General features: G+C 36.8%; 1 protein-coding gene and 1 long non-coding RNA gene across 9 annotated transcripts in view; one reads left to right on the plus strand and one right to left on the minus strand.

The window, feature by feature from the left end:
* Positions 1-20,810, plus strand: part of LOC141505998 (uncharacterized) — a 285,180-nt gene that overhangs the window by 54,184 nt on the left and 210,186 nt on the right. For 5 of the 8 annotated variants that reach the window (XR_012473743.1, XR_012473742.1, XR_012473741.1 and 2 more), the window contains one exon: positions 1,434-14,460. The exons of 1 other annotated variant lie outside the window; for it this stretch is intronic. This is a non-coding gene — a long non-coding RNA (uncharacterized LOC141505998). The remainder of the gene's footprint in view (positions 1-1,433; positions 14,461-20,810) is intronic. 2 more of the 8 variants (XR_012473747.1, XR_012473745.1) reach the window with 1 other exon arrangement.
* JAKMIP2 (janus kinase and microtubule interacting protein 2) overlaps positions 12,417-20,810 on the minus strand; it is a 207,270-nt gene continuing 198,876 nt past the window's right edge. The window contains 1 exon segment of the mRNA XM_074212375.1: positions 12,417-12,904. Within this exon segment, the coding sequence (XP_074068476.1) occupies positions 12,884-12,904 (21 nt within the window). The 3' untranslated portion in view covers positions 12,417-12,883.

Below are 20,810 nucleotides of genomic sequence, written 5' to 3' on the forward strand. Positions count from 1 at the left end.
ATTTTATATCATCATAACTGATGCTACCATGACCATTTTTTATAAAGAATGATATTTTCTTGCCAATGATAACTTTCTGGAGTCAAAATCTCTATAATTGAATCTTGGGGACAAAGGGTATGGGAAATTTAGTAACTTTCATTGCAGGATTGAGGCAACTGTGCGAGGCATGGGGTGGGGTGGGGTGCTGGAGTGGGTAGTGGATAGAGCACCAGACTTGGAGTCAGCAAAATTCTGAGTTCAAATCCATCCTTAACTGCTTACTAATTTTATGACTCTGGGCAAATCACTTGACCCTGTTTTCCTCAATTTCCTCATCTGTAGAATGAGGATAATAGCAATACCTACCTCCTGAGCTGCTGTGAGGATCAGATGAGATAACAATTACCTGAAACATAATAAGCATTAGATGTTAGCTATTTTATCACTATGAGGATGTTGTTAATTGCAAATTGTTTCCTAAGAACAGTTCAATGGATTCACAACTCTACCTCTTATTTTCCAAAATATCCTTCCTGTATGTGTCAAGAATCTTTTAAGATGAATTAAGTTTAAATTTTGCTTTTCCATGATGTTGTCCCTTCTTAAAAGTAATAGAAAGGTAGTTCATTATATTGGAAAATGCAATCGAAATAATCAAAAATCAAAGGCAAATGATGTTTAGAGAATGCATTATTCTTAATTCAGTAAGAAGGAAAATGGAATTTAATTTTATGCTGACAGTAACAATCCAAAATGCTTTTATGATGCCATGAAGGCTATTAATAGGCCAAAAACCTGTGGTACACCACAATTATAGTCTCATTGATCAGGGATAAGGACATGAAGATGGAGAGATGGGGGAATATTTTCCTAGTGTCCTCCATAGTCTGTCATCAATCAATGTTGAAGCTATTGATCATATCAATCCCTCTTTAGCTGTATTTACAACTGAAGAAGAGATTTTTTGAATGCCATTAAGCTCCTTTCATGTGACAAAATGACTAGTCTATTCAAGCTGAGATTTGCAACACAGGGGGTCCACTGCTCATACAAAAGCTGATTGAAAATTTTCAGGTTATATGGCAAGAAGAGGTCATCTCCTTGGAGTTCAAGGATGCCTCCATTAATCATCACTATAAAGGTAAAGGAAATAGATAATCCTGTGACAATCACCGGCTAAGCTCTCTTGGCTATTGCTGGCAAGATTTTTGCTAGAATCATCCTTAACAAGCTAATCCTTCACCTAGAAGATGGTTATCCATCTGAGAGCCAGTGTAGATTCAGAAAGGGCTAAGGAATGGTTGATATAGTATTTGCTTCCTAACAACTCTAGGAGGAATTTGCCTATCAAAATGAGCTCTATAGAGCTCATTACTCTATGCTTGTGAAACTTGAACAGTATATCAGGGTCATGCCAGGAAACTAAATTGCTGTTTTTTGAATTGTCTTAGGAAACTTTTCAAGATCACCTGGCAAGACAAGGTACCACACACACTGAGGTCTTTTCTCAGGCTCAACTGCCAACCCTTCAAATTCTACTGCAGAGTGTTCTGAGGGGCTGGCCACATTGTTCAAATGCCAAACATATGTTTGCCTAAGAGATTATTTTAAGGACAACTCATGCAAGGCAGGAATTCACATGGTGGTCTGAAGAAGCAATACAAGGACACTCTCAAGGTTTCTATGAAGAACTTTGGAATTGATTGCGTGACATGGGAGACATTGGCAAAGGACCAGCCCACATGGCATGTCTGCATCAAAGAAGGCGCTGTGTTCTATGAGCAAAACAGACCTGCAGTAGCTCAAAATTAATGAGCAGTTTAGAGACATCTCCACTCCAAATGTTCACATGGATTATTTGTGCCTGACCTCTGGTAGAGCATTCCAAGATCATATTGGTCTGATTAGCCACAGTTGGACACACTGTACCTTGACTCTAACATAGTGATATCACTTTGGTCCTCTTCAAGAATAAAGAACAACAGCTACTCAGATCCTGGTGGAAATGATTATGGACCTTGAAACTAAGAAATCCAGGAATAGCAATATCTTTCAGACATTCATCCCTATGCCTTGCTTTTCCATTGTATCCATTATCCTGGGAAGCAACTATTGTGGAGAAGGGGTTCAACATTCCTGCCATCAATAACTGATCAACTTTCACTAACAGGTAGAAGAGTCCTTAGGTATAGCATCACTTCCCTTCCTCACTTTCTAGTTCATTAAACTTTACTTCAGACCAGTCTTGGTATCCATAGTCTAAAGAAAAAGCTTTTGTGAAGAATAGAACTGACCATTTCTTACATTGTTATAGCAGTTCTCAGTAGCTACAGCTACCTCAGTAGTTTAGAAAGCTCTCACCATCAAATTCCTTGTCAAATGGCTCAACATCAAAAACTAATAATGGGAATTACATTAAAGAAGATGCAGTGCCATTTACTCTATTCCTGTACTCTAAGGACCAAGAAGCTTTTTCTGACTTGTTGCTGAAATCTCTTATATGTATTATTTCTTTCACTAGGATATGAACTTCTTAAGAGCAGGGACTATTTGCCTTTCTATTTATATGCCTAGCTCTTGGCACAGATCTTTCAACATACTAATTGTGTAATATATGATTTTTTATTCATGTTGGTTAATGTATGTCTCCTTATTTTATGCCTCATTGAATATTAATACTCAGAGAATATTTCAATAAAACCTATCTTTATGATAATACCTGTCAAGGATCCTTTCAAGATTTTAACAAATGTCAAGTACATTTTTTTTTTTTTTAGGTTTTTGCAAGGCTTGCCCAAGGCCACACAGTTAGGTAATTATTAAGTGTCTGAGGTTGGATTTGAATCCAGGTACTCCTGACTCCAGGGCCGGTGCTTTATCCACTATGCCACCTAGCTGCCCCACATTTCTTATCAGAAAGGAGTTTTATTTTATTTGATCCACCAGCTCAAATACTAGAAACACAGTGAAACTTAGTATTCTCTCTACCTTTTAGCCAAATTTGTGCCTGAAGTTCTGATCTACTTTAGGAAACCATCTATGAAAGTCCGTCTGATCCTTGTTTATATGATGTTTGGTCATTCTCATCAATATTTTACAGAGATGAGAAAGCTGACTTTTCTGTAGGATTACTGATGTGCTCTTGATCAAAACTTTTGGTAATGTGATTTTCCTAATCATTTATTTTTATTCTTTTTGTAATCTTGAAAAATGACCCTTCAGACGTTTAAAAGCTGTGTCACCTCCAGCTTATATTTCTTTTGGGGTTATTGGTCCAGTCATTCTTTCTGACTCTATTTTTATTCACGTCATTTACACATTCATATAGCACATTGAATACTGAAATATTTGATTTCAAATATACCATCAATGGAGAAATTGGACTGTTAGAAAAATTAACATTTGTTCTTTTTTTCTATCAATGTTCAACAATTCTTTTAATGTTATCTCTAAGTGCTCTTGGGATACCTTGACCTTTGTTGGATATCATGCCAAACTTTCTACAGACTCCATTTTCCTTTCCATTACTTTACACTCTTTTGTGATGTATACTGCTATAGATTCTACCATCCTCTTATATAAATATTCTACAAATGAATTTGAACTTTGTATCAGTGCTTCCCTTTACTGTTGAGTCTATGCTTGGCAGGGAAATATTCACTAACTAGAACATTTTCTGAGTTCTTCACACCTCTTTATTGTGATTGTAAAAAATATTTTGAAAGAAATGGTGAACACCAGTTAATCACTCAGATTATCCTTTTTCTTTGTCTATTTCTCACTTTTAAGTGGTTATAACTTGGATTGTTGTATTCACACATCTAATTTTTATTGTTGCTTTTAATTTGACAATGAAATTGCTCTGACAACTAGTTGGTTGTCTGAAACAGATAAAAATAACTCCCACATCACTTATCAGTCATCTATTTGTTATGGTTGAGTAACTTGCATGGTCTTATGCTTGCCATGCCAAGAATCTTCTGAATCTTCTTGAAGGCAGTATTTAAGATATTTAGATATGAGTCTTCAGAACTTATTTTTTCCATCTTTCTTCATGTATCAAAGTATATGTTGACTTAGGAGGATCTTATCAAATTTTTTAAATCAAGTTAGTGAGCATTTATTATCCACCTGTGCGCCAGACTCTATAACAAGTGCTGGTATATTAAAAGCAATTATCTTCATGATGATATTTTTATTTGTCTTCATCATGAGTACCACAAGGGTAGAGGACCCATTGTCCCATGAAATGATGTTTCTCACATTTTTAAGCCTCCTTTATATTCTACTCTAAGGAGTTTGCTGGACTTTGAACCACAACTTCCTTATGCCTTCTGGTTTAATATAGTGAGAGTGAAAGTTTCAATTCTTAGAATTATATATATATATATATATATATATATATATACTCAATCAGCAAAGACCTCATATTTAGAATATTAGCTCTTTGTTTTGTTCAGTCATTTCAGTCATGTATAATTCTTTGTGACCCCACTTAGAGTTTTCTTAGCAAAGAGACTGGAGTGATTTGGTATTTCCTTCTCCAATTCATTTTACAAATGAGGAAACTGAGGCAGAAAGAGCTAAGTGACTTGGCCAGGACCACTCAACTAATGAGTGTCTGAAGTCAGATTCAATTTTAGAAAGATGAGTCTTTATGACTCCAGGTGGGGCATTCCATTCATTGAGATACCCCACTGTTCCATATTAACACAAGTCAGTAATAATGGTATGAAACACAAGTGACTCTAAGCACCTTTTGTCCCTTTTTTCTGTTACTTTGTCACCATCACTTTAGACCCACATGAGAGGTTCTCAGAAGACCAATATTTATTTTTGTTTTTTTCATGTAGTATTATAAACAAAGAATTCATCACTTAGTGGCCAACCTGTGGTAGTGAACATCTTCACACTTAGACTTTTCTAGCTAGGATATGTTTGTAGATAGTTTATATAAAATCACACATATAATCCAATTTCAAAAGGATTGGGGAAGAAGCCTCAAGTGATTTTTTTTTTTGCTAGGCAATGGAGTTAAGTGGCTTGCCCAAGGCCACATAGCTAGGTAATTATTAAATGTCTTATGCTGGATTTGAACTCAGATACTCCGGACTCCAAGGCCAGTGCTCTATCCACTGTGCCACCCAGCACCTAGTTGTGGGGAATACTACCTTACCTTACAGAGATACTGTAAAGGGAAACTTTTGCGCCACACAGTATCACTGGCTCCCGTGGAGTGGTAAGGGAGAGTATGTTGACTCTATCAACAAACTAGTCTGAAGGCATATATTTTCTCTCCTGGTCATGAAATTTGATAGGAACCATTGTATTTGTATTTGATATGCTAATGACATGTTTGGAGTTCTTTGGCAAAAAAGATTTCTACTCATATTATTTATAATATGAATGTTAGCTCTCTCTTACCCCAGATGTTGTTTCTTGCATGGAAGTCAGCTTTCCAATGGGATTACAAGGTCTTTAAAGATATTACTGCCTTTTCTGTTTTTAACATCTTTCATAGTATTGTACGGTAAAGATTGTAAGATTTTTGTTTTTTTATTTCCTGGGGGTGGAATGAGTGTGGGATGCAGAAAAGAAAATTCTCAAATCCAGTGGTTCTAGGAAGAGAAAGAGGAATTAAATGGAAGAGTTCAAGAAAGTGAGTAGAAAGGAGCATCTCAGAAGTATTAAGGAGTCTGGTCATAGGCAAAAACCAGAAGTTTGATCTGTGGTATCTCTGATTAGGCATCTGTCTAACACAGTCATCCTTGAACAGATTAGAATCTTTATAGACAGGCAAGAAATGGAAACTGAGGTTTTAAAAAAATGCAGCAGTTTTATTTTTATACAAACTACAACACCAGAGTTCATTGAGTCCTATAGTTAGTACATAAAATAAAAAATAACCATTCATAAAACTTTACAATAAGGGGGTTCCTTCTACATGTTAATTCATACAGTACATAAACATTTCCAGTGTACTTTAAAAGGGTCATTCTCCTGATGAGGCAATTTACATTTCTCTTCTAGTAGGAGACACAGGATAGGACCACGTAGGCATGCTAATGAAAAGGAAAAGAAAGAACCCAATTGATTCCTCTAGCGTCCCCTTGAGGCAATTGATTGGATGGAAGCTCGGAGAGGTTTAATCAATTGGCTACTTCACTGCAATAGGCACCTGTGAAACCATGGTTTCAAAGCAATGGGAACTTGTCAGAAATCTTCTGTTATGTATGGGATGTAGATTATGCCTAAGCTCTCCCTGAATTTTGAGGATTTGGAAGTCTGTGAAAGAAGACACTGGCATGCTGACATGTGCCAATTCAGTTAGTTTTCCTTCTGAAAACTGCAGCCCCAAACACTGGCAAGGTCCTCTGGTTGATGGGTATGATTAGTCAGGGAAATAATTAGCTCTGTGACCCTCTGAGAATACCAGCTAGATAACAGAAGCGGAGAAAGGAGAGGAAGGCAGGATACTTACCTCGGGTAGATGCAAAAATCAACTGAGGGTTATCTAGCAGCATCAGAAGAATTCTTTCCCTAAGTCCTTGACTACAGGACTGAAGTACACCTTTGAAGGTGCTAACGCCATCCTACTATTTACATTTGGATGAACTATATACAAAATAAGTGTAAAAAGGGAACATGTTCTGGCTAATGGCAGAAAGTTAATACAGTTAGTAAGGATCAATGAGTTAGAGGCACAGTTTGTGCAATGTCACAGCTGGATAAAAGTGTTTATTATTGTGAGGGGCTAGGGCTCAGTCTTTAGAGGGTTGTAGTTATTTTTTGAATTGCCAGCCTAGATCCCTGTTCTCCTCAAAAATATTGAATGAAGATAACCACGTGCAAATTCATGCTCAGAGTTGTATACATTCTGTGGTGCATATCACGATGCTCTAAATTTCTATGATAGGCTAAGTCTTAGACAACATTATTTTTGTCACTTTTTCATTTTTCTCTCATTAAAGGTACCAACAAATATTATAATTGAATTTTAGTTATAAAGTCAACAAAAATTAATTTAAGGAGGGCACCCAACATGAAAGATATAGGGATGAAGTTATATCTGGCAGGTGACCAAAATAAAGTCTCCTGACAAGGATTCACTATCCTGTCATCCTCAGAAGCTAAGGCTACCAATGAAGAGTATAGTTTTATTAATGTTTCTAAGATTCCAGTCAGGAAGAATCAACTAAAATCAGAGTAAATCAAGATGGTGGCAGTGTTTATGTTGTCCTCTGCCTAGAAAGGTAACCCCAACTATGCAAAGTACATTATTTCAAGAGACCTGTAATTTCATCAGTTATGTATACATAAATCTCCCCCTTCTTTCTCTACCCCAGAGTTATAGAACATATGACTCTTCACTCTTTCATCTTATGCAACACTTGTCCATATTTTTCATAAACCTTCAATAAAAGATCTATCCAATGTGCCGGAGACTTTTTTTTTCTATTTCTTTTTCTATTTGGGGATACCCATAAGTGAGAGATGAAAATGTGAGCTACCAGAAGTCAGAGAATGAATTTGGCAACTGTTAATTTAGAATAATAATTTAGAATACTACATAGTAGACTTTCAAAAAAAAATGTCAAATGAACAAAGCCCACCTGAGACAGATTTTCCTTCCTTTTGTCCCCCAGTGCTTCTCTCTTGCATATGGTATGTATTTTTTAAAAAATAGAATGGGTGGGGCAGCTAGGTGATGTAGTGGATAGAGTAATGGCCCTGGAGTCAGGAGAATCTGAGTTCAAATCCAGCCCCAGATCTTTAATAATTACCTAGTTGTGTGACCTTGGACAAGTCACTTAACCCCACTGTCTTGCAAAAAAAGACAAAAGCAAAAAAACCAGAATGAGTGAAATGTTAAATATTTGAAAAAAGAACAACTCACAAATATTTACATTCATTTTTGGGGTGCAAACTCAAATGATAAATCAATTTAAAGAGAAATACAGAATGTTAAGTATGCTCTTTATAGTTTCCCTGAACATAGTCATATTCAATATGGAAGGAGGAGGAACACTAGGGACAGAGGACTTACAGAAGAGAAACAGAGTTGACAACTTGGAAGAGACAATGGTAAGGCATAACAATGAGGTCACAAATTGTCTGGAGAGTCTTCAAATTAGTTGAAAAGAAATAAATACTGCATCAGCAAATTTAATGACAATTCACCAATCATTTATGTACTTGCCCTATTTATAGAGAACTAAACATAAACACAGGCATTACTGAAAACATCCGTGTGCCAGGCTTATTTGGTTTTTCATTTGATCTCTGACACATGAAACTAGGAGAACTATACTTCTAATACCATCTGGGTGAGAAGGCATCGATGAAGGTGGCATTTCAAATCATACAAAACAAAATTAGCTATCTAAAGTTTTTTTGAAAAGCATGTGGCTGCCAATGACTTTAGTCATATGGCACTGGTTAAAGAAGACTTGGAAATTCTTTCTGCAAGTTCTAAAAATAGCTATGAATAGAATGATCTGGGTTTCATTTTCAAATGTTTTTTTATAGGCAATTGATGTAATGTGAGCAATGCTCTTCAGAAGTAAAGTGCAATTACTTTAAAAGGTTTTTCTCTTCCCTCACTTTAAAAATTGATTTGGGGCTTCGTTTAATATGAACATGCAAAGCTTCCTTTGCAAAATTACCCTATAGCTTTATTTTTTCTTCTCTTTTTAAAGAAAGGATGATTTGCTTACTAAGAAAAGAGAATGAAATGAAAGCTGAAGAGTGATTTGAGCAATGACCATGAACTCAGGTACACACTTCAGGAGAGTAAGAGTTAAAGAAATAGAGATGAGCTGCAGAGAACAGGGATGAACTACATGATATAAGAATGGATATAAGCTACATAACAAGAGATGAGTGGCATTGTAATATGGAGTATAGAGAACTGAAACCTGGAATCAGAAAGATCTGGGTTCAAATCCTGTTTCTACATATTTTGTGACCTTGGGTAAATCATTCAAAGTGCCATGCCTCCAAGTAATTATGAAGTTACAGAAAAGTTGCTAGTTAACTAGCATTTTCTACATAAATGAAATTTCACATCAGAACTTAAAAAAAGAATGACACCTAGCTAATTTAATCTTTCCACATTGTGGCAAACACACATAGTTCCAATATCCATGCGGTCATAATGCGCTTCTATATTGCTATGAGTGAACAGGGCAGAGAGAGAAATATTTTTGTGATGAATGGAAACAGGTTGAAGTTAAATAACTTTGACCAAACCTTTAGATCAAAAATAGTATTGCAAATTTAATTTCTAACTTTCCAAGCAAATATCTGTAAGGGGGTCACATTTTTCTAGACCACTGCCCTGAGAATTCCCTAGTTAAGTTAGGGAAAGTTTCCCTTCTGAAAGCCTCCAAGTAATCCCTAGAAAGCTTGAATAGTAACTTTCTATGGGCAGGTCTGATTCTACAATATCCATAGAGAGAAATCGTGTGTGTGTGTGTGTGTGTGTGTGTGTGTGTGTGTGTGTGTGTGTGTGTGTGAGAGAGAGAGAGAGAGAGAGAGAGAGAGAGAGAGAGAGAGAGAGAGAAAGTTGAGGTAACAACAATTTCTACACAGGAATAAGGTGGACTCATGTAGAAAGAGTGAAAATAGATGGGTAAATTGAGTGTTAGCCAGATCTTCTAATATTCCAGTGTATCCATAGTCTCATCAATATGGATATTTCCACCATGGATACTGATAATGAATCATCCATAACTGTCCATCTTATGCAATTCTTGTCCATGATCTCCCATAAATTCAGTGGATTGAGGGTCCATTCCACATGGCTTATTCTTTAAAAGAGCCATGACTTTGTCCATGATGCTAATCATTGGTGCAATTCTCCTCTATATCTTTCCAAAAATCTTCTATGAGATACAGCCAATACATTACAGGATTTTCTTCAATTTAATATTTCACAGATGTCAATATAAGATTCAAACTTCCCAACTGTTATATACATATAGATGATCTAAATCATATTACTGATAGTATAAAAGTTAGGGCAACAGTAAAAGGCAAAACATGATTTGATTTGACTTTTTCATTTTATCACTGTCTATTTCTATTAGGAAGGTCAAAAATTTGACTCACTCTTTGGTGAGGATTTATATTAATAATGTAAATGTAGGAAGAGTCATCAGATTTTGAGTTGAGTGGGACTTCACATATCAATTTTTCTCAAACCTCATCTTGTAAATGAGGAAATTGAAGCTCCATAGAAATGAAGCTGATTTTTCCGAGACCACATAGGTAAAGAGTAGTAGTGTTGGGACTTGAACCCATCTACTTGGACTTCAATTCCAGTATTCTTTGCTTTATCTCAACTTGGGTGGGATGTGAATTTGCATTGGATTCTGTAATAGCTTGCATGGAGTAGTGAAAGGGAAAAGGCTATGGTATAGAGGAAAATTAGGATAAAATCCTGCCTCTATTCAAATGGAATGTGGCATTACTAGAGCATAGGGTCTATTCAGCAAAAGAGTGGGTTTCTCTAATCCCCTCACCCCCAACCCCAAATCAGCATCACTGTGATAGTCTTTCAAGCAGCCTATAGAAGTCATGTCAACCCTCACTGTGGAAACCATTCCTTTGAGGAACAGCGAATTCAGGAGAATTTCTTCTCTTATTATCCAGTAGTACATTTTACTTGACTTTTTAGATCTGGTTCCCATATTACACAAAATAAGGCTTTTTATTTGTTTTTTGTTAACTTTGTCTTATACAAGGTAATTTTTTTTTAAATTTATGAAATATACACACATAGTGAAGGAAGACTAGAGAATGAGGAAACTTATCATTACGGTGACAAGCTTTTCTATCTTGTCCAAAAACATGCATGGCATATATGTGATGAGTTGATAAGGAATCTGACATTGGGTCTCCCATAATTTATTGCTACTGACACCCCTAGTCAATCTCATGGAAATACTTCAGTACTACAGTACTTTGGCTGACATTCAACAGATGCTCTGACTAAAAAAGGCGCCTCCCTCTCAACCCCAAATCAAATACTATTGCATTTAGAACAATTATATAGCACTTGGTACTTTAAAAAGCACCTTTTTTTGTCCTAGAACTGCAAAGGACTTGATGAACAAGCACAGTTATCATTCCCATTTTGCACATGGGTAAACTGAGGCACAGAGAGGTTAAGTGATGGGCCAAGGGAGCCTGAGAAGGTGATTGAGCTGAGAAAGCAACAATAAACAAAAATTACAGATTCTCAGGCATGAGTTCTTACCACTTACATATCTGCTCTGTCTTTTGTGCCTCCATACTGACCTGAATTAAAGCTGAAGAGCTCGACACTTGTCCCATGCAGCACAAGGAGAAAAGAGCATTTTGTAGAGAATTCTATAGAGATCTTGGGCCCAAATATACACCATCTCTATATATGATGATTTTAACCCCTTAAATAAAAACTGGGTGATTTGAAAAGTTGAGGTTGTTTTGTTATATATAGTAAATGGACTATAAAATTAGCCTCTCAAAAGCATTCATGTGATTTTTAGAAAATAGCAAAACCCAGAGCCCATAACTATGTGACCTGGAAGACCATATTGATCATCTGTTTGTCTCCAGGACATTGAGCTACTTAAAAAGTCTTTGAGAATGCATTTTCCATACATTCTCCAAGGTGATGCCATCTTGAGAAAGTGGCTTATCTGGGTGAGGTGTCATCATTCCAAACAGCAAGGGTACAACATCTCAGAGCTGCACCAGTGACACTTTTAGAGGGGTATGAGTTACCTTTTTAAATTCCTTTGTTTCATCCTTGAAGTAAACTTCACTGTGCATAGGATCCCCTCATGCCAAAGGTTTGGTTTCTTTGTTTTTACTGAAATAATTTTTTCTTCTTAGCAAACTAGCTTAAAAAGTATCCTAACAGCCATAGTTTTGGCTTCCAATATACCGAGATGATTTCTGACCTTGATCATATTACATAGTTGTATTCCAAGTATGATTTTTTTTAACCATGCTGAAGGAGTATGGATTCAGGGTCTGATCTTCTTTGATCTTTATATCAGAGGGCCAGATGTTTAGTCTGTTCTTCCAGGAGGGGCAAAGAGGCAAGCATTGTCAAAAATCCCCACATTGCAGCAAATGTCCCTCACTGATGATGCTGGGGGTCTTTAGCTTGGTGGTGGTTTTGACTGCTGTTGCCACAATCCAATTTCTAGTTGTCTCCTACACAGAATACTGGATCTGTCACTTGATGTAGAAGGAAAAGATCAATTGAGCTTCTCCTTATGTTCACACTGCAGCTTTCACTGTTCCTGAGTTTAAAATAATAACCAAAAATATTGGGGGGGGGGAAGGAAAGGAAAAAAAAACATATTCCTATAGTAAGAAACCAGACTTTTCAAATTTAATATTTTATTGTAAATAGCTCCTCATAGTTTGTAGGGTATTTGTCGTGCTTGTTACCTCCCCTTTACCCTCCCTCCCCCTTTTAAAATGATGTTTTTTTAAATCATTAGAACTGTTTTTTTTGTGGGGTATTGTTGTTACATTAAAATGACCTCCCTGCACAGCAGGGGAATATTGTTCCATTGTAACTTTGGTTCCATGCCCAAGACACATCTTTGCTTGACCTGCTGAAAGTGGTTCCTTGATTTTTCTCTTTAAACAATATATGTTTATAGTTCTTTCCTTCTAGTTCGACATCTACAGTTGTCATTAAATGCAGCATATATTGTAGATTTTCGATAGGGTCATGTAGGAACTGTCAAGTAAGAAATCTTGAATAATGGCTTTAAAATACATGGGTGTAGTCTTGGCTACTGGGTAGTTCTTGTCTGTTTGATTTAATACCCCATCGGTGTAAACAATTTTTTTTCATCTTCACATGTTTGGAAGCATTATCTTGTCTAGGGTCTCATCCATGTTGTCTGTTACTCTGTAAAATAGAAAGGGAAAAATACTATCAAATTATTTCAGTCAAAAGTTCCTCCAAGTGACTTATTACTTTTTGTTGTTTATTCGAAAAGAAACTTTACCACTTTGATTTGCCCAAAAGAAAGCTTTAAGACCTAGAGGAAGGCTTTAATTTTTATAATATAACAGTACATAATGGAATTGTAGATCCAGAGCTTGAAGGGACCTCAAAAACAGAAATCTAGTTCAACAACTTTCTTTATATGTTATGCATTTTATTTTATTCATTGAAAAAATATTGTGAGGAGGTCATAGGTTTCATCAGTCTGACCAAGGAGTCCAAGAAACAGAAAAAGTTAAGTTGAACTTTTGTATTTCCTCAAAGGCTCTGTAGTCATTGGTATGAGGACTCCCTCCACCCATGCAGACTATGACTTCTCTACATCTTAGTACATAATCTTCCATGGTGGAACAAAAAGTCATCATGGTGTAGCCAACCTGGTGATGCCTTTCTAAATTAGGGTCATAGATCTAGATTTGGAAGGGATCTTAAAGTCATCCAGTCCAATCCTTCTGATATATTGATGAGGAAATTGAGGCACAGAAGGGTTAAGGTCCTACAACTAATAAGTGTCTGAGGCAATATTTACATTCAGGTTTTCTTGACTTCAAGATTAGAACTCTAAGCACATCATAACCCAGATATAAATCCAACAAATGACTTTTAGATTAGCAAGAATTGCCAGAACTTATAATATACCTTCCTGTGTCGTCTCTAAACCATAAAGTGGCTTAGAGTAGGTTATCTTTTAAAGCAGCCACAATACAATACAATTCATTTTATAATCTTGATTCTGTCCTTTAATGATTTTTTTCTTTTTCTCCCTCTCTTCAATCCAAACAATGGTCACCCTCCCATTGGACTTTTATAGGAGAACTTGGTGGCACACTGAATGAAGCTCCGGGCCTGGAGTCAGGAAAACTTGAGTTCAAATGTGACACCAGATCCTTTAGCTTTGTGATTCTGGGCAAGTCACTTAACCTCTATTTACCTCATTTTCCTTGATTATAAAAGGGGGATAAGGACTTCTATTTGGTACAACAGATAGAGTGCTCAGGCCTGGAGTCAGGAAGACTCATCTTCTTGAGTTCAAATGTGACCTCAGACACTTGACAGGTGTGAAACCTTGGACAAATGACTTAACCCTGTTTGACTCAGTTTTCTCTATAAGTGATCTGCAGGAGGAAATATCAAATTCTCCAATATGTTTGCCAAGAAAACCCCTAAAAGGGGTAAGAAGCATTGGATATGAATGAAAACAAAAAAACAAAAATTACAACAAAAATGAAGACAATAGCATCTCTCTCTCAGGAAAATTCCACCAAGAAGGAAAAGGTTTAAGAGCAGACTCTCATGGGATGTGTGCCTTCTGAGAGCCAGGAATAATTTTAGAGATGCTCACTTCCAAAAAATTGGTGCCCCCCCAGCCTTCCCCCCCACATATGATTCCTGACTATTGCACTCATGGGGACCATCTCCCAAGATGTGGAGCGTTGCAATTTACATCCACGGAGGAAGTAAGTACATTGACAAAATCACAACTATTTGATACATTAAAAAATAGTTTAATTATCTCAGGGATTCATGATTGATAAGATGTGGGTCTTCCCTGTCAAGGGAGTATAGACTTAAAGTTATTAGGAACCTTTGAGTTCATCTTATACCTTTTCAGTGCCCTTTGGAAGACTTGTTTCATAGGTAAAACCAAAACTAAAACCAAAACCAAAAAAACACAAACCTCTAAATCTTGTTTTAACCAATTCATTTCCTTTCCTGTTCCTTCCATCTTTTGGTTCCCTTTTGGACTTGACTTCTCTTTGATAACATATTTATTCCAGCCACTTTTTCTATACTGGCTTCATATTCATTTCCCCCAATTCTCCAGAATTCTCTGTGCTTCCCATTTGCACTTCCAGTGTCTCTTCCTACCACCATTACTCAACACCTTCTCTTCTTTTGAGGTTCATGTATACTTCATCTACTCAATCACAATATTGGTGACTATTGTCTACGATCTCAAGGACACTGCTTTCCTACCTGAATGATCTTTCTTTTTTCTCCAACTCTTGCTCTCATAAAAAGGGAATTCAACACACACACACATACACACACACAAACACACACACAGACATATATATTTCCTCAAACACCCTAAACTTTCAGTTCCTGAATTTTCTCATTTACCAAGACCTATTCCTGCTTTCCACCTCTTCCACACAGAAAGGTGGTCATATTCTAATGTTGCCATCAACCACAAATGTACAACCTCCATGTAGATGAACTTTGAAATTCCATTATCTTATCACCATCTATTGAATTTTCATCTCTCCCCCTGTCTTCCAAAACCAAACCCTATTTTTTGTTAATATTGTTATCCCTAAGCCCTTGACCCCTTGGTTCTTTTTTGGTCTATTTCCCCTACACTAGCCATACTTTCTTCTTTTCCTCATTTTGACTCAGTGGTGAGCCAGTTCAACTTTTTACTACCCTCTTCTATTTATCACCTTGCTAATATCACATCAACAATTGTGCCCTGCTAAGTCTCAGCCTTGTTTGCTTCCATATTTTGCTGCCTTTATTTACACATATGCTTCTGAATGAAGGTGGAGAAATTCATGCAGCAGTCCTGACTGGGTCCACTTCAAATTTCTGTTATACAACCTCAACCGGATTTCTCATTGCTACTAGGTCATTCATTTATAACTCCCTAATTAACTCCAATTCCACAACAACTTTTCCTTCCTCCTCAAACTTCCATCAACTCCCCTTCACCCTAATATTGCAGTTGAAAAAAACTGCCTCTTATTTTACTGAAAAAGTTGAGGCTATTTGCCAAGAGTTACCACTTTTCCTTTCCTCCTTATCTTACAAGTTCAAGATATATTCTCCCATTATATCTTCCTTCACCCATATCACATGAGGCAGCATTCTCTTTGTCATGGTCAATTTTTTCACATGCAATAAATATTGATTGACAATCCTCTTTTTACTCTTGTGAGAACTGAAGCCTAGAGATATTAAATGACTTGCCTAAGCAGCAGAAATAGCAGTTGAATGAACCTTCCAGGTCCTTTGTCTCCAAATTTTTCTGCATTACCTCTGTGACACTGATTACAACAATTACATACTTTAGGAATCAAACTTCATGAGTTTCTTGGTAGCAGATAGTCTCCCCAAACCTCCCTTTTTAGACTAGTCTTCCTCCATCAGGTTACCCCTCTTGTATAGTACCCCAACTTTTTTCCTATCTTTTTTGGAATCCTCCAAATTGATAATTGCTCTTATTAGAATTAATTTTTAAAAAATATTTTGTTTATTTTTCCAAGCACAGGCAGTGGGAGTTTTCAATGATCATTTTTTTTGCAAGGTTTTGAGTTTTACATTTTTCTCCCTGTCTCCTTCCCCTTCTCTGGTTAGAATTCATAACCCCTCCATACAGTCTTGTTGATTGGGAACTTTCTGGTTCTATCATGTTGGGAAATCAGTTTTATGTACCCTCTGCTTATAAAACATCGGACCTTTTTCATCGGAGGAGTCACCCATTGTGTGGAATAACTCAGATGTTCAGCACTGAAAGACTAAAGGAGTGATTAAATGATTAAATGGTGCAAGATTAGGAGGGTATTTCTTGTCAGATTTATAGTGAATCTTCATCCTCCTGCTGGGTCTTCTCATCCAAGACCAAATGTTGCTGCATCCTTCCTCATCCCAAGAGTTTGTCATATCCTTGCCTTTTGGTGGGAGTGATGCTGGCTGTATCCTCTGCCCCTCTCCCCTTCTGCATCTCCTATCCCAATGGGGGTGAGGAACAAAGTAGGATAATGCAGTAGAGGTGAGAGATTCTAGGCTTGTTTTAGAAAAGTTACATGAATATTTGTTCTCTGAATAGAACTGACTTCCAGATGAGATGGAGGGGGACAGCCACTGTCAACTGGCAAACAGTTTTGGCAGCTTCATTGAATTCTAGGTCTACCAATAAATTCTATCCTCCTGGCTTCCACAAGGATTTTGGGGCAATGGGTAACGTGTAAGGGACTGGTCCAGGGTCACACAGCTAGTAAGTTTCTGAGGTTGAATTTTTGAAGTCAGGTTCTCTTGACTTCAGGGCCCATGTTCTATTCAATTCGTCACTTAGCTATCCCTCCAATAGTTCAAAGAAAGTCTTTTCTTACTAAGTGCTTCAGAATTATGGAATGAGGATATCTATCTGTCTGAGACTGACAGAGTCTTAGAGTGGGAAGGTACCTCAGAGTGTAGCTAGTCCAACCTACATTGGAACAACAACAACAATAATAATATTAGCTAATATTTATATAATATATGTTTTAAATTATCATCTCATTTAATCCTCACAGCAATCCTGGGAGGTAGAAGTATATTATTATCCTCATGTCACAGATGAGGAAACTTAAGGTTGTGACTTGCCCAGGGTCACACAGTTAGTAAGTGTCTGTGGTAAGATCTGAACTGAGGTCCAGCTTTCTGTCTGCTGTACCACGTCACTTACAAGAATCCCCTCTACAATATTCCCAATAAGAAGTCATTTAGTCTTGACTTTATGAATGACTTTGATATATCAATATCTTAATAACTGGGACAATGCTTAAGTCCTAGCACTGAAGTCTGAAGACAATGATTTAGAGGGGGAGGGAAATCAGAATCATTCACTTTACCTGGAAACATTTATTCTGTGTTTTGGAAATTAAAAAAAAATCCAATAATAACTCAACAATAAAAATCAAAACTGTTACTTTCCCTCATCTGCTGCCTCCCCCTCAATATTTTGAACATACGAATCATAAAAAAGCTAATATTCAGAGGTAGGTTTAGTAGTGGATTTAGAGCATTGGCCTCAAAGATACAAACTGACCAGGTGACCCTAGACATGCTACTGAACCTCTTGGGGCCTGAGCTAAATCTCTTAAGATTGTAGTTTCAGAAATGATTTTAATCAGCCTTGATAGAGGGAATTTCTTCATCAGCAATTCCCTACACTGATTTAATCTTAGGCCTGGATTCCCACCCTTCCCCCAGTTAAAACCATAGAATCTCATACTTTGAGTGGGTTGTAGATGCTATCTTTATGCTTTAAGTTGTATTTCTTTCCTGTCTGGAGTTTTGATATAAAATGACAACTCAGGAAAAAACTTAGGTTCAGCTGTTTCGGTAATAACCTAATTATGTGGCCCAGGGCTTAGGTCATTTGAAAAGTTTTTGCCACACATTTGGTATCAATTACTTAGCCAGATTTTCTACCTTTTCCAAGGCTCAAGAAAGAGGAACTTTATTTCTTATTTCAATTTGATATAAACAAGCTCCTAGTATATACTAGGTTCTAGGAATACAAAAGCAAAAATTGACAATAGTTCTTGCCCTCAGGGATCTTCCATTTCCTGTTTATAATAGATACCTCCTATACCTTCCTTTAATGGATGATTTATTGGAGTATAGAAAAAACCTTGGGTACTCCAATGCTATGTGAGAAAAGTTCTTGACGAGTTTCACCAAACTTGGGTTGCTCTTGAGTCATTTGAAACATGTCCAACTCTTCATGCCTCTATCTGAGGTTCTGTTGGTAAAGAAACTAGTGGTTTGCCATTTCCATTTGTAGTTCCTGATTACAGTTGAGAAAACTGAGACAAACAAGATTGTCTCGTTCAGAGTTACACAACTAGTAAGAATCTGATTTAAACTCAACGTGTTCCTGACTCCAGGACCAGTGCTCTATCCACCAGCCCAAAAGCTGTAAATATAAATGTATATATGTTTTAGATATTCTGTACTGTCTATAGAGGTGCCTAGTAGCTAAGATACAGAGGTTCCTCAGGGGATGCTTTTCTTCAGTGCACTTGAAGACTGTTTACAAAGCTATAGAGGGATTCCTGACTTTGATCCCCAGAAAGAATACCCACACTTATGAAATCACAGATTCTTATTTTACTGGAATGAGGTTAGGTGGGAAGTGATATTAATTTTAAACTAGAGTAGCAGTGAGCTTCATGGGTTTAAGATTATCTTCCCTTCTGGCAGTGTTGTGGAACTCAGTTTAATCGTAGGATCATAGATTTAGAAGTATAAAAAAAATCTCAGAAGCTTTTAAGAGGATCTTGGAAAATAGAGGATTTTGATTTCAGTACAAGTCCAAGACCCTCATTTTAGCATACTATAGATTATATATGCTGGTATTATTATATACAGGTCATTTCTCAGTGATAGAACAAAGTAGGTTTGAGAAATATCACAGATTAGAGTCATCATGATATCATTTTTCAGAGCATATCCAGATAAATTGTTATAGAGGTATAGAAAGTGATATCTTTAGTGATACTATCAAGGGAACAGTGTCATGATAACCTTGATTTTGTAAAGTTGGGCATTAAATCTCTCTGGGCTAGTTTTCTATAAAATGTGGTGATTGTCTGAGGCCCTTTCCAATTTTGGATTATAGGATCACAGATTTATAGCTAGAAGGGGTCTTAAAGATCATTAAATACAACATCTTCATTTATCAGAGGAGGAAACTGAAGCACAGTAGGATTAAATGACTTGCCCAGGCTCACACAGCCAGCAAGTTGTCTGAGGAAGGATTTAAACCTAGGTATTCCTGATTCCAAGTCCAGTGACATATTAATTGTGTTATGATGCTTCCTTCTAGTTCTATGATCTTATGTTTTGAGTGGCTAGTAAGATCACAAAAGAATATAGTTAGGTGACTTATATGTTGTTGAAAGTCCTCACCTCCTAGTCTGTTTTGGAGGATCACAATCATATTACCACATGCAAACATAACAAGGCATATTCATATAAGCACATACAAAATTAGCAAGTTATGATACTAGAGAAAAAAGGTAAAATTGAGAGCAGTTCCCTTCCATAATGCATTTCTGTTATTGTTTAATTGTGTCCTACCTTCTATGACCTCATTTGGTAAAGATAGTGGAGTATTGTCAACGTCCTTCTCTGGTTCATTTTTTAGCTCCTCTTTTTTAGTGTTAAGTGATTTTCCTGGGGGTCATGTAGCTAATGAGCATCTGAGGTCAAATTTGAATTCAGGAAGATGACTCTTAATGACTCCAAGTCTAACACTCTATCCACTACACCATCCAGCTGCATTTCTACCAACATAGAACACTCAAATGTATCATTTTATATCCTTAGGCACATTGAAAGAAAATGTTTAACTTTGCTGGTGTAGAAATATCCTCATTGGAGCAGCTAGGTGGCGCAGTGGATAGAGCACCCACCCTGGAGTCAGGAGGACCTGAGTTTAAATTTGGCCTCAGACACACTTAATACTTACTTAGCTGTGCCGCTTAACCCTCATTGTCTTAGAAAAATTTTTAAAAAACTAAAAAAAAAAAAAGAAATGTCATCATTGACTCTCCTTGTGACCAGGTAACAGCTACTTGGCACCTACTTCCCAATATATTAAATGCTACATTAAGGTAGAATTGTAGATTTTACTCAACTAAAACAAAGTAATTCACAGAGTAGTTGAATAGATTTAATAATAGGAATAAAGGATCCCAGGGCCTAGACTTAAAGGAATTATTTTAAATCTTAGTAATAAAGAGTTTGCTTTTCAATTTATAGCTGGGGGAATTAGGAAATAGAGGCTACGTAAAGGGACAAGGGAGAAGGGAATGGAAGGATAACTTTGACCTTGGGATGTTAGTAAGAGTTCAACAGAATATGTTTAGAATGCCATTTCAGCAATCATTCAGTTGAAAACTGGAAGACATATTATTCTGAGCAGGGCATGCCCCTGGGGATACAGAGATGAGAAAAGACATGGTCACTGACCCCAAGGAAATCATGATACAATGGTATATGTGGGAGAGATAACTCATTTGTGCAAATCAGCATG

Source organism: Macrotis lagotis, chromosome 1 (genome assembly GCF_037893015.1).
Source record: "Macrotis lagotis isolate mMagLag1 chromosome 1, bilby.v1.9.chrom.fasta, whole genome shotgun sequence".
NCBI lineage: Eukaryota > Metazoa > Chordata > Mammalia > Peramelemorphia > Peramelidae > Macrotis > Macrotis lagotis.